Source organism: Lactuca serriola, chromosome 9 (genome assembly GCF_051521515.1).
Source record: "Lactuca serriola cultivar US96UC23 chromosome 9, Lser_US96UC23_V15, whole genome shotgun sequence".
In the NCBI taxonomy this organism is placed as follows: domain Eukaryota; kingdom Viridiplantae; phylum Streptophyta; class Magnoliopsida; order Asterales; family Asteraceae; genus Lactuca; species Lactuca serriola.
Genome location: NC_136416.1, coordinates 38,461,688 through 38,479,909, shown reverse-complemented (window position 1 = coordinate 38,479,909; position 18,222 = coordinate 38,461,688). Strand labels below are relative to the sequence as shown.

General features: G+C 31.9%; 1 protein-coding gene and 1 long non-coding RNA gene across 2 annotated transcripts; one reads left to right on the top strand and one right to left on the bottom strand.

Moving 5' to 3' along the window:
- Positions 1-7,714: 7,714 nt before the first annotated feature.
- Positions 7,715-12,631, top strand: LOC145072369 (AMP deaminase-like). The gene is made up of 19 exons (XM_079018782.1): positions 7,715-8,186; positions 8,783-8,964; positions 9,059-9,242; positions 9,368-9,546; positions 9,626-9,677; positions 9,765-9,892; positions 9,987-10,166; positions 10,242-10,309; positions 10,403-10,545; positions 10,625-10,686; positions 10,780-10,893; positions 10,978-11,118; positions 11,204-11,356; positions 11,462-11,515; positions 11,599-11,709; positions 11,792-11,965; positions 12,037-12,117; positions 12,186-12,284; positions 12,367-12,631. The coding sequence occupies exons 1-19, from the start codon at positions 7,838-7,840 to the stop codon at positions 12,433-12,435; spliced, it is 2,523 nt and encodes an 840-aa protein (XP_078874908.1). The 5' UTR covers positions 7,715-7,837; the 3' UTR covers positions 12,436-12,631.
- Positions 12,632-13,201: 570 nt separating this feature from the next.
- Positions 13,202-14,841, bottom strand: LOC145072371 (uncharacterized). The gene is made up of 5 exons (XR_013690996.1): positions 14,688-14,841; positions 14,384-14,481; positions 13,764-13,825; positions 13,618-13,676; positions 13,202-13,456 (listed from the first exon to the last, which is right to left on the bottom strand). It is a non-coding gene; the product is annotated as an uncharacterized LOC145072371 (long non-coding RNA).
- Between the last annotated feature and the right edge of the window lie 3,381 nt (positions 14,842-18,222).

Here is an 18,222-nt window from a genome sequence, read left to right as displayed (position 1 = left end):
AAAATATAAGAAGAACCGAAACTAAGAATATAATAAAATCATCAACATTCTTCGCTAAAAAAGAAACAAACTTTTCTAAACCCTAACCTGTTCAAACCCAAACTTGTTTTGAACTAAATTTCATAAAAAAAATATCATACATTACGTTTTCATTCCTAAATAATGAACACTATTTGCGATACATCACTTGGATTCTTTAGAATAATCTGCAAAAGATTACCTGCCAGTGGTGGATCGACAAAATCATTGTCATTGTCATCGATTCGAAGTGGCAGAGTTGTTGTTTGTAAACTTTGATTTGAAGTTCACTCGTAATTGATTTGTTTTCGGGGAAATCGTATATTCATTTGATAAAATCATAAACATTCTTCCCTAATAATAATAAAGAATGATATTAAACAGTGGAACGAAAGAAACAGGGTTGTAGGAAAGTAACGTGTCAACTTCCATTTTTAAAATCCGACAATATTATCAGCTATTAAAGATATAATTTAAATCATAAATTAATAAATTCATCATTCATTCTAAACCACTTGATTATTTTTCACCTGACGGACCAAATTCAGTCCTACATTGACATTATATTTACCATTCATAATTAATCTTAACCCTATATATATATATATATATATATATATATATATATATATATATATATATATATATATATATATATATATATATATATCCGACAATATTATCAACTATTAAAGATATAATTTAAATCATAAAATAATAATTTCATCATTCATTCTTAACCACTTTATTTTTTTTCATCCGACGGACCAAATTCAGTCCTACATTCACATTATATTTACCATTCACAATTAATCTTAGCCATATATATATATATATATATATATATATATATATATATATATATATATATATATCCGACAATATTATCAACTATTAAAGATATAATTTAAATCATAAATTAATAAATTCATCATTCATTCTTAACCACTTGATTTTTTTCATCCGACGGACCAAATTCAGTCCTACATTCACATTATATTTACGATTCACAATTAATCTTAACTATATATATATATATATATATATATATATATATATATATATATATATATAAAGGTGATAGGCGTTTGTATATATTTTTTTTTTGTAAAATATGTTTTTGTATATATTTTTTTATAAAATGGATTTATATATATATATATATATATATACTTAATAAATATATATTTTTGTAACTAGATATTTCATATATAAAAAACTTTTTGAAAAAAGTTTTTATATAGAAAATATAAGATTTTTAAGTGAAAATATGTTTTTTTTTATAAATATGATTTTATAGAGAAAAAACATATTATAAACAATTATTTGAGAAAAAAAATTGTAAAGAAAACTAAAGTTAGGATTAATTCATAATAATTTGGGCAAAAATGATAAAGTTTGGACCAAATTTGTAACAAAGTTTAAAATCTGAGCCAAAAGTGTAAATTTGGACCAAATTTGTAATAAATTTTGAAATATGGGCCAAAAATGTAATTTTTGAAAGTTGGATGACATATTGGCCGGGATAAAGGGTTAAATTGAATACGATTACCAGTATTTGAGACTTAATTGAATAAAAAAATATATAGGGACTAAATCGATTATGAGACCAATATGTAGGGACTTTATTGTAATTTTCCCATTTCTTAATTTTAAAGGGTGGTATTTTTTCTGATTTTACCTCCGACCTCAAATTGACTTGGACCAGCCCTCGTTACCCATTTCTCGTAGGTACACTATCGTATTTAAATAAGTTCTTTATTGAGTGGTTATCTATTAAGATGTCAAAGTAAACCAAACGATGATGCAATATTTATTTTGAGTTATAATATAATATACCTATGGGATACTCTTAGGGGGTGTTTGGCTTAGCTTTTCAAACCCAAAAGTCCTTTTTGGAAAAGTTACAAAAAAGTCAGGATTTCCTGACTTTTCCAAAAAGTTCATTTTATTTATGTAAAAACTTTAAAAGTGGCTTTTAAAACTAGTTTGTCAAACATCTTTTGCTTTTTTTTCTTTTCCAAAAAGGACTTTTGGCTGTGAAAAGTTAAGCCAAACACCCCCTTAAGACTAGAAAGAAAAGGAGGTGCTAAGCTTACATTAACACCGTTCCTTGGGTCTCACGGAGCAACCATGACCATGCAGCCAACAAGAAGATAGAAGGAAGAGAAAGGGAAAAAAAAGGGGAAATGACTCTTGAGGGTAATTAACTTTTGCGTTTGTACTCATTTGGTCCTTTTTTTTGTATTCAATATACCATCGAACTTGTTGTTGGTGTTTACCATAGCCCTTTTGACCGACTTTTGACCTGTGATAGCCGGTCAAAGGGTTATAGTGAACACAAACAACAAGTTCGATGGTATATTGAGTACAAAAAAAAAGTAAAGGGACTAAATGAGAACAAATGCAACAGTTGGTTACCCTCCTGATTCATTTTCCCTTTACTCATTTACAACAAATCCCACGTCATCTTCTACTGATATTAATGACTATGAGATTCATTTTTGCTTCTCTTCAAAACATAACTCACCAAATGACATTATTCATCCATGTACAACTTTTTAATGCACTTGAATATTTATTAGGGGAATCTTGACTAAGAAGGCGCATTTCATGACTACATTTACATTTGCAATCAAATAATTTATTGTATCATGGATTCTAGACAAGTCTACAAACGAGTGGAATCACACGTGCTGTGATTTTTGAGTTTACTTAGCTTTAAGATCGAACTCATGGGATAAGATACAACATCAATATGTACAATATCATGCTGCTTTTGCATGATATTGTACATATTGATGTTGTATCTTATCCTATGAGTTCGATCTTAAAGCTAAGTAAACTCAAAAATTACAGCACTTGTGATTCCACTCGTTTGTAGACTTGTCTAGAATCCATGATATGATAAATCATTTGATTGGAAATGTAAATATAGTCATGAAATGCGTCTGCTTAGTCAAGATTTCCCTAATAAATATTCAAGTGCATTACAAAGTTGTACATGTATGAATAATGTCCTTTCGTAGGTTATGTTTTGAAGAGAAGCAAGAATGAATCTCATAAAGTCATTAATATCAGTAGGAGATGATGTGAGATTTGTTGTAAATGAGTAAAGGGAAAATGAATCAGGAGGGTAACCAACTGTTGCGTTTGTTCTCATTTGGTCCTTTTTCTTTTTTTTGTACTCAATATACCATCGAACTTCTTGTTTGTGTTCACCATAACCCTTTGACCGGCTATCACAGGTCAAAAGCCGGTCAAAAGGGTTATGGTAAACACCAACAACAAGTTCGATGGTATATTGAATACAAAAAAAGAAAAGAGACCAAATGAGTACAAATGCAAAAGTTAATTACCCTCAAGAGTCATTTTCCTAAAAAAAAATAGGTAGTAATTGGTATTTTCTAATTTGCTTTTTCTTTTTTTTTTTTTTTAAAAAAAATCAAACCTATTTCAATACTACTCCACAACTTTTACAAGGTGGTTATTTTTTTTATTAAAGATGCTTTGGCTGCTCACTAATTTTTACAAGATTAACATGTTTTCCCGACAAATACTTTGGTAGATTCAATAAAACAAACTGATGTGATTGCTAAACTCATCACCAAATGTTGATAAAGGAAGTGAGTGGAGAAGGGTATATAACTATATATTCCCTAGTGGTGGTCGGGATGCGGGGCATTTAATTAAGTTTTTAGAATTGACAAAAACATCCAATAAACCTTTTAATTTTAAAAGCTAGCAGTCTCGTTTTACATGTTATGTTTCATGTCTATCATCTAATTTAGTAATCAAAAGTGTATAAAAAATTAGTAACCAAAACAAACCCTTTGTTACTTGGTAGTTATTCAATTATATTAGCCCAGATGATGATTAAAAAACTCCTTTGAGACCGCTTAATCAATTTTAATTCATACGAATCGTATGCAACTAAAACACCATTTTATCGATTGATATTCAATATCATCATACGCTATTATTTTTTCTATTATACATGCGTTGTGGATGATAAATATTTTTAATATTTGATTGTTCTATCACATTTTATTAGTGTTATTCTTGACATTGACATAAAAGAAAAAAAAAAGAAAAAAAAAACTAATTTGAAACTTTTTGTTACAAAAGTTCTTTTCAAACTTTATGCAGATCATAATCTCATATTTTGTTAGATACTCAGATGCATTTATATAGGGTGAAATTGGTATGGTACTACTTATTTTTTATTTCTAAATTCTACTGTACCAATTATAGTTGGTATTAAAAAAATTTATCATTACCGTACCAACTTTTTTGGCTACCAGTAATTTTGGTTGATGCATGTTGCTAATGGTATATACCAACATGAATGCAGGGTTTTTGTGAATGAAGATTTAGTGTTCTTGAATATTGTGAAACATGGATAAGAGATTTTATGAATAAAAGCTTTGTAGTTATTGAGATTGAAATTTTGATCCCGAAAGATTTTATTAAGTTTTATCGTAAGTTTAAAAGTTAAAAATAGTTGAGAAAAATAAGACATACCAACATAGGTTTAAACTTTAAACTCTATTAATACGCTAAATACTAATATCAAAACTCTTAAAATCTTAAACTATATATATATATATATATATATATATATATATATAAGTAGGTTCATGCGAAAATATAAATATCTTGCGAAAACGTGAAAACATATTTTATCTTATAAAAATCAAACACAAGTACTATAAAAATTAAATTTATTAGCAATAAATTTAAGATAATAAGTTTACATTGGATTGTGTTATTATAATATAAATTTAAAGACAGTTTAACAACTATTTTTTTCACGTCCTTAACCATTGTTAAATTCATGTTTTCATAATAAAAATGTCCAAAATCATGTTTTGCTAATATGAAACAATTTCTCATGTATCATCGATTATCATCATGTAATTCAAAGTTTGAATGAATTATTGTCCAAAATATAAGGTTGAGGTGACACAATCTCATAGTTTTCTCTTGTTTTCGTGTTTTCGCAAATTATTTTCATTTTCCCATGAACCCTCTCATATATATATATATATATATATATATATATATATATATATATATATATATATATATATATATATATATATATATATAGAGAGAGAGAGAGAGAGAGGTAGGTTCAAATGTTTTTCATATCTATTGTGTGTTAGAATGCACAAATAGGAATTTAGTATTAATTATATGTATATAAAATGTTATCCATACTTATAACTCATTTTTATGGAAACTAATTAAATTCGTTATTAATGTCAACAATAATATTCGTTATTAATGTCAACAATAATATTCTTTTAAATTCATATCTAGAAAAATGAGAGTGTATTGCAGCAGAATGAGAGTGTATTCTAGTATAATACATTCTCGCTCTTCATATTCCATACAACTTTATTGTATTTTAAGTGATTGAGTGTTGAAACAAAGTACGAACTCATATATAAAACCTATATGCAAATTCATTATGAAAGAATGTTATTGCTGACATTAATAACGGATTTAATTAGTTTCCATAAAAAAAGAATTATAATTATGGATATCATTTAATATACATATAATTATGGAAATCATTTAATATCTATAATTATTTAATTAAATAATTATTTAATTTACTAAATTTCTATCAATGCATTCTAGCACACAATAAATAAAAAACAAAATAACCTAGCCCTATATATATATATATATATATATGCTTAGGTTATTTTGTTTTTACTAATTATTGTGTGCCAGAATGCACAGATCTGGACCATCGGATGAAATAGAATCAAATGTCATGATATGAGAGTCTATGATAACATATACCATATAATCACACAAATTTCAGCATAAGGACATTTTAGTCAATTAACTTATATTAAAAAAGAAAATTTTTGGATTTTTAGGGATAATTAATTACTTTATTTTTAAAAATCTGAATATTTTAAATATTCAGATTAATTAATTCCTTTATTTTCAGGGATAATTAATCCCTAAAAATCTGAATATTTTTAGGGATAATTTTCGGATTTTTTAGGGATAATTAATTCCTTTATTTTTAAAAATCTATATTTTGAATTTCACCGGCTCTTAACATATTTAGGGTTAGAAAATTCACGACACACTTCTTTCGACACCTTCATCAAAAATCAATCCTTTGACATGTTTATCAAAACCTTTAACCTCAAACCCTAACATCTCCCATGCATTCTTATATTTATTTCTTAATTGAGAGTTATTCCTCTGATTCACAGAATCTCTAAAGATGCATTTGGCATGAGATCTCACTCAAGAAGATTGAGATGGTCTTAAAAGCCACATGACATCTTTAAATTTAATTAAGTGAAAGGACCATATGAGAAGAGTTTTTGCCGAGAGCAGAAAATTTGCTAAATCCACTGAATCCATCATAGAAAAACCAATGGAATGCAACCCTTTTTCGACCCCAACCATACTGATCCACAAGCTAGAAGCTTATGACCCTCCAAATATGGACACCACTTTATACAACACCTTAGTCGGGGCTCTTCAGTACCTTACTTTCATGAAATGTGATATTGCTTTTATTGTCCAACATATATGTTTATTCATGCATGATCCTCATAAACAACGTCTACACACTCTTAAACACATTTTGCAATACCTTCATGAGACACCTGAACATGGCCTCCAAATACACATCTCCTCCCCAACAAGCCTTATATTATATTTTGATACCGATTGGGGAGGATGGCCGACCAACAGACACTCTACCCCTAGTTACTGTCTTTTCCTAGGTGACAACATTATTTATTGGTCCTCAACATGCTAGGGTGTTATCTCTCGATCCAACACGGCGATCGAGTACCGTGGGGCAACGAACACAAATAATAAGTCGTGTTGGGCTTATAAACCTCCTTTGTGAACCACATCGTCCCATTCCAATAGTTTATTGTGATAATATCATTGTTGTCAACATGTCTATCAATCCGGTTCGACATCAACAAACCAAACATATAGAGACCGACACTCATTTTGTCAGAGACAAAGTTGTTTTTAGCCATATCCGAGACGCCCACATACCATCAAGCTCCCATTACACAGACATATTCATTTAAGGCGTGTTTGACAAAAGTAGTTGTTAGCTGGAAGCAGGTAGTGGTTAGCTGGTAGCGGGTAGATGGTAGCGTGTAGCAGGTAACTAGTAGCGGAAAGTTGTAACTTTTATTTGTTATATGAATGTTTGACAAAAGTAGTTGAAAACTTTTGAAATATATAAAATTACATAAAATGACAATTGATTAAAAATAAATAAATATATAAATATATTTTTAAGGGTAATTATAGAAATTGATTTCAAAAGTTCATGAGCGTTTTGTTAAACGCTACATAAAGTAGTTTTTAGAATCGAAATGTTTTGTTAAAAACGCTCGTATTGTCAAACGAAGTTTTTTGTTTAAACTAGAGCATATTAATATTTTTCCAAAAATTATTATTATTTAATTTTTATATTCATATACTAATTAATTTATGAAAAATGACAAGAGATATGAAAAAGACGAAAATCCCCATTGTGGAAGAGGCACGTGGTATTTGATAGAGGAACTCAGGGACCACCACACCACCACTGTCGAAAGTTAGATAGAGGGTGTGGGACCCATTTCATCACTATAATCCTAATCCAATCTCAATAAATCCCAACTATAAATACTCCATATATATCTTCCTTCTTCACTTCCCTTAAGTAGGGTTTTGATCTCTCTATAACCCTCGAATCTATACGTATGTAGAGATATATAGAGAGAAATTGAAAAGTTTATCTAGAGATTATTACATATAAAGGTAGAATATGGATGCATATTCGTTGCATCTAGCTATGGCGGCACTAGTCGGAGCTTCATTTGTTGCTGTTTCGGCTTATTATATGCACCGCAAAACCCTAAATCAATTGCTGGAGTTCGCCAAAACTGTTGAGAAGGAGAGAAACGATGGCGAAGATGAATTGCTGCAGCATTACAGGAAGCAAAATAGTACTGAGAAGCCGTTGCAGAGGCGGAACCAGGGAGGTCGGATAAATGGATTTTATCGTCGGGGTTCTGCTTCCTTGCCGGAAATCACATCGATTTCTGGTGGTAGTGGTGGTCATGATGAGGATGCTATTCCAGCGGGGTTGCCAAGACTCCATACGCTTCGAGAAGGTAAGAAAGTGTTGGTGCTTTCACGTTTCTTTTTGTGCTTAATGTGTTATCAAAGCGTGAATTTGGTCGAACAGTTGATGAATGTTATTGTTCATTAACTGATTTCGCAGGCTTTTGATATTATTTTATAATACTAAAGTAAAATTGCTTCTTTGATATCATATGCCTCTGTCAATAGCTTTTGCATGAATAAAATGATACCATGTTTGCATATATCCTGGAGATGAAATTAACTGGGATGCTTTGTGTTGCTCTGAGATTTAAAATCTCCTGCTGTTAACGTTTATCAATCCTCAATGGTATATTCCAATATCCATGAAATGGCTGTGGGATTTTAGATTCGGATCATAGTAAAGTTAGGTTTTCCAATTACCCTTTCTTGCTCTTATTATCTGACTACCTTAAAGGTTTAAAAATTCTTCTTGAGGGATTAAAGAGCTTAACTCTGGAGACAAGGAAAACAAACACAATGTTTTCAGACATATATGAAATAGGAATACTTCAAGACTTTTTTAATAATCACAAAATCAGAAAAGAATATAAGAAGAAATACTGGAGTTCAGCTTTCTTATACTACACTGCTCTATTTATTGTAGGAAAATCTCCCAGCCACACAGGATTGGCAAAGAGAGCTGGACACTTACTTAGACCAACTTCTCCAAAGTCTCCAGTTGCAAGTGCAAGTGCTTTTGAAAGTGTTGAAGGATCCGATGAAGATGCTGATTTAAATGAAAGCATCAATCTAGATCCTACATACCTTCACACAAATGGAAACACTGTAAATTTTTATGAACTTTCCTCTTCTATCTTCCACTCTCTTATTCTGTTTGGATAACTTACAAGTTACAATCTATTTGGACATGAAACTACAGGGGGCAGAATGTGAGGGTGTTAATGCAAATGGTGAACAATTGCCAATTCCTGCATCTTCTATGATACGATCACACAGTGTATCTGGTGACCTACATGGTGTACAACCTGATCCTGTAGCTGCTGATATTCTTAGAAAAGAACCAGAGCATGAAACTTTTGTCAGACTTAAAATCAGCCCACATGGTATATACACTACTCAATAGTATACACATGTCTCTTTCTACTTCATATATGTGTGATGTGTCTACACCTAAGTGAGCTTATTCTTATTCTTTTACTTTTTACAATTACCACTATGATTATTTCAGAGACACCATCACCTGATGAAGCAGAAGTCTACAGGGCTTTACAAGTTTGCCTTGAAATGAGAAACAGTTATGTTTTCAGGGAAAGCATTGCTCCATGGGAGAAAGAGGTCATATCTGATCCAAGCACTCCTAAACGCAATCCAAATCCTTTTGATTATGTCCCTGAGGCTAAATCTGATGTAAGTTCTTCTAAACCAATTTATAAATTATAAATTTTTCTTGACATGACATATATTAATTGTGTTACTACTGCTACAGCATTACTTTGAAATGGAAGATGGAGTCATTCATGTTTATGCAAAGAAAAATTGTAAGACTAAAAGTAAAACCCATGATTTGTTATAAACATGGAGTATTGTAGTGTAGTGTAGTGTCTCTAATTGTTTTCTTTTTTCAGCAAATGAGAAGCTTTTTCCTGTTGTTGATGCAACAACCTTTTTCACTGATTTGCATCACATCCTTAAAGTGATTGCTGCTGGGAATACACGAACAGTATGTCATCACAGGCTTGGTCTCCTTGAACAGGTGGATATTATGAATTATTATTATGTTTTTCATTTATTTTTGTGGGATAAGTTATCATCTGACTTTGATATTCTTCTTCTATATATATATCAAGAAATTCAACCTTCATTTGATGCTAAATGCTGACAAAGAATTCCTAGCTCAAAAAAGTGCACCACATCGTGACTTTTATAATGTTAGAAAAGTCGATACTCATGTTCATCATTCTGCATGCATGAATCAAAAACATCTCTTGAGATTCATCAAGTCCAAGTTGAGAAAAGAACCTGATGAGGTAATAATCTTTTATCTGGTGTTCCTTCTTATTAAACCCTAAAACCCTAAATTTCTGTTTTCTGCTTTTTTGCAGGTTGTAATATTTCGGGATGGAACTTATCTGACATTAAGAGAGGTTTTTGAGAGCTTGGATTTAACTGGGTATTAAAAAAAAAACTTTTCTTTATCAATAAAAATGGTTATAAACTTATAATGAATTAGTCTTCTGATTATATTTAAAAATTGTTGATGCAGATATGACCTCAATGTTGACCTGTTAGACGTACATGCAGACAAAAGCACATTTCATCGTTTTGACAAATTCAATCTCAAATACAATCCCTGTGGTCAAAGTAGACTTAGGGAGATTTTCTTGAAACAAGATAATCTAATCCAGGGTACTAGGTTTAATTTTAACATTTCAATCTGAATAAAATATATATTTTTTTAAATTTTTAATAAACTATTTTTTCTCAGGCCGCTTTCTTGCTGAATTAACCAAACAAGTATTTGCTGATCTTGATGCAAGTAAATATCAAGTGAGATCCTCATCCAACTTCCTCTCTTTAATAATTTCATTTATAATTTATTATATATATATAATCTTGTTTTTAATAATGTTGGTTTTACAGATGGCAGAATACAGAATATCCATATATGGTAGAAAGCAAAGTGAGTGGGATAATTTAGCAAGTTGGATTGTAAACAATGAACTCTATAGTGATAATGTTGTCTGGCTGATTCAGGTACTTATTAAAATTCAAAACTAAAACCTCTCTCATCATCTTTTCATGCTTAGTTTCTGATTTATAAAACTTTTTTTTTTGCAGTTGCCTCGGCTTTATAACATATACAAAGAAATGGGAATTGTGACATCATTTCAGACAATTCTTGACAATATATTCCTTCCTCTATTTGAGGTTACAGTCGATCCAGGATCACATCCTCAATTGCATGTTTTCTTGAAACAAGTAATACTTATATTTTATCTTCTCTCTCTCTCTCTCTCTCTCTCTCTCTCTCTCTCTCTCTTTTAATCTTAATGATAAATTTCAGGTTGTGGGATTGGATTTGGTGGATGATGAAAGCAAGCCAGAAAGACGCCCTACAAAGCACATGCCAACACCTGAGCAATGGACCAATATCTTTAACCCTGCCTTCTCATACTATGTTTACTATTGTTATGCAAATCTCTATACCCTCAACAAGGTAACTATGTATCTACATATACATACATACATACATAAATACATACATACATACATACATACATGAAAGGTATGAATTCTGAGTATGTTCGATGTGATGCTGCAGCTTCGCGAATCAAAAGGCATGACAACCATCCGATTCCGCCCTCATTGTGGGGAGGTATGTTTTAATTTATCAAGTCGTTTTTTCTGCATCATGTAAAAAATAAAACATTTATATATATTTGTTTTATTTTATATAAGGCTGGTGACATTGATCATCTTGCTGCTGCATTTCTTACAACTCATAACATTGCACATGGGATCAATCTCAGAAAGTCTCCTGTACTTCAATACCTCTACTACCTTGCTCAGGTCAAACACAAAACTTATTTTCCTTTTTTTTTTTTTTTTTTGGTTTTTGGTTTATTATCTAATTTATATATATTGTGGTCAGATTGGTCTTGCCATGTCACCATTGAGCAACAACTCATTATTTCTGGATTATCACCGAAACCCTTTTCCAATGTTTTTCCTACGAGGCCTTAATGTCTCTTTATCAACTGATGACCCTTTACAAATCCATCTCACAAAGGAGCCATTAGTTGAGGAGTACAGTATTGCTGCTTCTGTAAGCATATACACTTTTCCCTTTTTGCCCTTTTCCCATCGTTAAACAATTTTTTTTTTTTTGTTTTGTAGGTATGGAAACTAAGCGCGTGTGATCTTTGTGAGATTGCGCGTAATTCAGTATACCAGTCTGGTTTTTCCCATGTTCTCAAGGTACAAATTGATTTTTGAAGTTATGGAAATGGGAATATGTTCTCAAGGGCGTTTATGTCTTTTTGCAGTCGCATTGGATTGGGCCGGAGTATTACAAGAGAGGACCAGATGGGAATGATATTCACAAGACAAATGTGCCACATATTCGACTTGAATTTCGTGACATGGTTAGTATGGTTCAAATTACATAATATATATATTTTTTATTGAAGTGAAAAAAAGATAACATGATTGAATTTTGATACCCAGATTTGGAGAGAGGAGATGCAACAGGTATATCTAGGGAAGGTGCGTTTGCCTGAATACATTGAGACTTAGCTTCCTTCTTCAATCACACGCCCTAAAGCTTAAGAGCTAATGTGAGGGGTCAACTCAGGAGTTCAGTGAAAGCTTTAGGTCAACACTAAGTGTAAACTGTAAATTATAACGTAATGTGAGGTTGTTAAGTACCACTCCAAATATAATTATATAAAAGCAAGATAAAATAATAATCTTAAAGATGATTTTGCGTTAATACACTTATGGTCTAAAGATCTGTTTAATCAGTTTTGAGTAGTAGTGCTATGAACATTTCATGATGTGACCATTTGCTTTCTTTTTTTATGCCTATTTGATTTGATGTATGTGGCAAAAACTAAAATTGCCATTTGCTTTTCTTTTTGTGCAAGTTTTTATCCCATCACTAAAAATAACCTAGAATAGTGAACATGTTTTGATTTGATGGTTGGGATTGAATTCGTGTTTGATTTACGAAAAAATAATGGAGGTAACAAATCCAAATGGAGATTGGGTTATATTATATGTTTAGAACATACAATTTCATGTGAAAAGTTGTGAAGTGTATTGCAAAATCTAGGTCAAAGCGACAATTTAAACCTCCAAATCACCATTAATTTTTATGAGTTTCAAGTCCATGGAATCTTGAACCCGATCATGATATTTACTTGAATGTAAACACAAATACTAAACGTTAAAATATGAAACTAATAGTTTGACAAATTAGTCCATACATATTCGAAATTCCATTAAGTAGTATATGCACAGTTTTTCACTCCTCCATAACTAATAAGGTCTAAACAAATGATTTACAATTCAAAATTAAGAATTCAGATTTCAGAATTCATTATTCAAACAAAAAACTTCATCACAAGACAGCAATTCAACAGTCTAAAAATGGTTTAGAATTCTAAATATTTTGGTTTCATAATACAACCCATAATTTACAAAGTGATAATGTTGTATTAAAAAGAGTGTCTTGTCAATAACCTAAATGCTTCCATGAGCTTACAGGTTTTGACCACAAAACTTTTTCCACAAACAGCCATCAACGGTTCTTGGACTGCAACACACAAAAAAACAAAAATGAGATATGCAAGATTATACTGCATTCGACACGCATTAGACTGGACCAGTGTCAATAGGACAAAAATTGCATCTTTTATCCCATCCAATTTTTTTGTGTAACAAACAAAGCATGAATAAATCAAATCAAAATCCAACCTCAAAGTTGCGAGACATTTCCTTCACCTGCTCAGCAATTTCTTGTCTCTTTTTTGCAGCTGCCAAAAAAACAAATCAAGTAATGAAAAACTTGGTTACATTTATACATGCTAATTTAATTGAAGGTGCATGAATCATGAATGTACCTATGCTTGACATTTCTTCCATTGACTTTGAAGTCTTCACTGCAAATCTTTGAAATGCTCGGCTGAAAAATCACACACAAATACCAATAACACATTGTCAACTTCGTGTAAGAAAAGTAGAATTACAAAGATAAAACATATTGTGTTTGATCACACCATGTAACTATATTTATGGTTGTTTTAAGAAGAATATGGAATTCAATAACAGAGCTTTTGTAATATTGTTCATGAACCAATACCATACCATACACAAGTCTCTCAACAATTGAAAAGATACATATGGAATTGACTTAATGGACTTAATAAAAAGTCATATGGCATTGTTCTCTATAGAACTTTCATCTATGTTCTTGTCATGTTTGAGTAATAAAAAGTCAGCATATACTTCCATACCTAAAACTCTAGACTCTTCATCTTTAAGGAGAACAACAAAAGAATATTTGGATATTTAATTGCAATATGAACCAACCTAGTCCTAAATTAATATAATCCTCCAAAACTATTACAATGAATTTGTTTTACCGTATTTTTGAAATCATTAGTATCTCAAATCGTACGAAAGTGAATTGAATACAAAGAGATTAACGCTATCTTTCAGAAGACAGAGAGAAAAAGATCACCTGTTGGCAAGACTGTCGACGAGGATCTCATTAACAAGGTAAGACATAACACGCTGCACAAAATTTCCTCCCGCCATGATCTAACACAGCCTCGCTAGCTGCCAGATAGATTAACGATGTTACAAATTGATGAAATCAAAACAAAAATCGTAGAAACTTGCGATTGGAAGATATATGAAACCTAATTCTTTCTTGATACGAAAATTGTACACAAACTACGGAATAAAAATCGAGTTAAGGAATGAATAGCAATAAGAATCTTCGAATTAAGGCAAAGGAGAAGGCCTATCAGATATTTGTTCACCTGAGATTTCCGATTGTTGAGCACAAAGGGCAATAGAATCCCTAGCTTCCAGAAACGTCGAGAGAAGGAGATGGAAAAACGGGTTAAAATCGGTTATTAGTTCGCTTATGTGTTTGTGACTAGGTTCGGGGTTGGGCCGATGTCCCATTAAGCGTTTTTTGACACTTGAGCTGCAAGGCATTGACTCCGGAAACATTTATTTATTTATTTTTAAGAACAAATTTTCCAAATAATTGAATATTTATTTATTTATTTTTAAGAACTAATTTTCCAACAATCGACCATCTTAAGTGAAGGGCATTATATTACTCTCATATATTTGTCTGGCTATATATCGGTCTTTTGGTACTTACACATATCTCTTACCTAATAAAAATATTGATATAAGAAAGCGACCCTTAACAGTTAGAGTGTATCAGTAATGTGAAGATTTGATTGACTGAATAGCAAAGTGTTTTATTGAGAAGTGATAGCGAGGAGCTGTATGGTTTCGACTGAAGACTTAGGGGTCGTTTGATAATTGCTAACTGGGTTAGAGCTGATTGGGTTAGAAGATGATTGGGTTAGAAGTTCTAACTGAGTTAACTTCTAACTGAAATTTGGTGTTTGATTTTGCATCTGACCAATTGTGCAAAATGACTATATTACCCTCAAACGACATTTACTTTTGGTTTCATATGCACATGCAATAAATCATAAATGATTCCATGTTCTGTATATAGATGATGATTTCAATCATTTGTGTGTTTTAAACCATAAATATTTACATAAAACAACTTTGTTTCAACTGGAATGTACAACTATCCAACTCAATTTATCATCTTTTCCATTCCATAGACCACTTATGTTACCACTATTCGAAGTTTCCCCAATCAACTTCTGGATATTCGAATTAAGGAAAAGTACTAAATCAACAACATTAAAATGTATTTTAAAAAGGATAAAAGCACACACTATTGATGAAAGATCAGACACCATTGTCATCAAATTACTTTTGGATATTCGACTTAAGGAAAAGTACTAAATCAACAACATTAAAATGTATTTTAAAAAGGATAAAAGCACACACTATTGATGAAAGATCAGACACCATTGTCATCAAATTTAGATCATATACATAAAGAAACAAGAGCCACCTCTTTACACAAACATCTACTATTTTAACATGCTCTACTGCCATCACACTCGGTATTCATTAACGAGTCTTTGTCACCCAAAACATATGAGATAAACAAACCTAAAAAGCATATTCTGTTAGAGATAAACATGGACCAACGTGTAGAAAAGGTTTAATTGTAGAGCAGGTTGAGAAGAACACCACCAGTTCAATTTTGCAGAGCGGGTTGAGAAGAAGACCACCAATTCAATTTTGCACTGCAATTCAATAAATCTTTTTACCCTCAATTCATGGCTTTCATTTCATTCAGAATAGTTTGGAACCAATCGAAACATAAGCTTATTTGACCAAGACAATTGAAATTGCTTAACCAATTCACAGTTCCAGTCAGTTGAGCAATTATAAATTTGTGATCCAAAAATCATAATAAAAAGCTTGAGATCAAAAACCCCAAATAGAAATAAAAAGCTTGAGATCAGAAATCCTAAATCGAATCAAAAACCTTAATTTTCTTTGAAAAATTGAGAAATTGTTGTGAGAAATCACAAACCCCATATGAGATGCGATAGGGAGGATGACGGCGGAGGAGGTAGTTGGCTCTGGAGAGAACGCTGGTGGATGAGGTTATCGGCGTTGGAGATAAGGGCGGTCGAAGAGATGGTTAACAATGTTGAAGACTGAAGATGATCGAGAGAGATGCGGTGGAGAGGATGGAGTGAACTCCGTTCAAAAAGAAAAGGGAAGGGCCAAATGGGAAAATGAGTCTCTCCTTCCAGTCAGCTTCATTTTTTAGATCGACCGAGTCAAAACAAAACAACCGACCGAGTCATCTAGAGTGTCTGATTGTTTACGAATCAAACATACTGACCCAGATTGGGTCAGCCAAAATGTCTGACTGGACCCGGTCAGAAGTAAATCAAATAGCCCCTTAGAGAGACCGGGGATAAGGAAGAAAGTGCGAAGTGAAGAAAAAAGCTATTGTCTGTTGTGGATACCGCAACGTAAGAAAAGTAATAATCACCTTTTATAACTTTGTGTGTTATTGTCACACCCCCGAACCAGACGGCGAAAACGTCCGGGGGCTTGCACGTGACTTCATCTTGAAATATCATTACAATGAATACAAATGAAACATAACATCATCATTACCATGCATAATATAATACAATTGTCATTGTTTACATCAAGTACAATATTTTAAATTACATGGCCATAACATTCAACGTACGATGTTTAACAGTACACAAAACAAAATCTCATATTCTTGTTGACTCTTCCGCTTAACGAGTTCTTGAGAATACACGTCATTTTGAAAACGGTCAACATAACAATATTGGTGAGTTTATAAGTGTATTTTAATGAAAACTTTTGTATCGATAGTAAAACACTAGAAAATCCGATATTTTCTGCAAAAGAGTTTGAAAATGATGTATCAAATCAAGTATTAATGCATGTGTGGTTTCCATTGTAGAAAATATGCAAAAATAAGTTCCCGAAAATCCTGTGTGTTTCTATTGTAAATTGAAGGTGGTGTGCAAATGTATATTTTCCCCAAAAAATCCGATATTTTCTGACTGTAAAAGTAATGTAGTCTTAAAACCCTAAGACTAGGTATTAGTGTGTATACGTTTTGTGTCGCCACAATTTGTATTTGTATTCCGTAATATTCTGATGGTATTGATATTTATGTGAGTCGTTACAACCATGCTTAATAATGACTAATTCACCTGTCATGACGTATCAGACGCCAGTTTGTCGAAGGTAAGGTTTGTCACCCTAGACTGGCCTAGTCTAGCTATAGCGAACAGCTCAGGTGTGGGGTGTCACCCCGTATAGATCTATACACAAACTCCCGCTCTCCCTCCAGGAGACTCTGGTTATAACTACATGCTACGATCATACACTCGAGGGTTTCAACTGACAAGTCTCACTAGATCCTTAACTGGTTCACGAGTAATGTACTACACCAAGTATATTGTTTACATGTGCGTTTTAAGTTTTCAAATCAAAAAGTATGTATGTGATTGTATGTAGTCCAACAGACATGTAAGGGGCATTTAATGTCCACTAAACATATGACTTTTAATCCAAGCCCAATTAGCATGTGGATGGACCACTAAGCCCAATAAACATGTAAGGGGTAATTCAGGCCCAATAGGTATGTAAATGAGCCACCAAGACCCAATAAACATGTGATCCATAACATAGGCCCAAATTAACATGTAAATGGACCACAAAGGCCCAATTAACATGACATGGAAATGTAGGCCCAATGTACACTTAAATGGACCCCTAAGGTCCATTAGCCATGTAACGAGAGTATTAATGTAACATCCATAAAATTCACACCAAATTTTAAACTTTTTCAATCATAAATAAAAACCACATTGAATTGTTTACAAAAAAATTTCAAATCAT

Coding starts and splice junctions, on each gene's coding strand:
- LOC145072369 (XM_079018782.1), top strand. CDS start 7,838: ATGGATGCATATTCGTTGCATCTAGCTATGGCGGCACTAGTCGGAGCT. Junction 9,893..9,986: donor GGCTTGGTCTCCTTGAACAG/GTGGATATTATG, acceptor ATATATATCAAG/AAATTCAACCTTCATTTGAT. Junction 11,357..11,461: donor ATCTCTATACCCTCAACAAG/GTAACTATGTAT, acceptor GTGATGCTGCAG/CTTCGCGAATCAAAAGGCAT.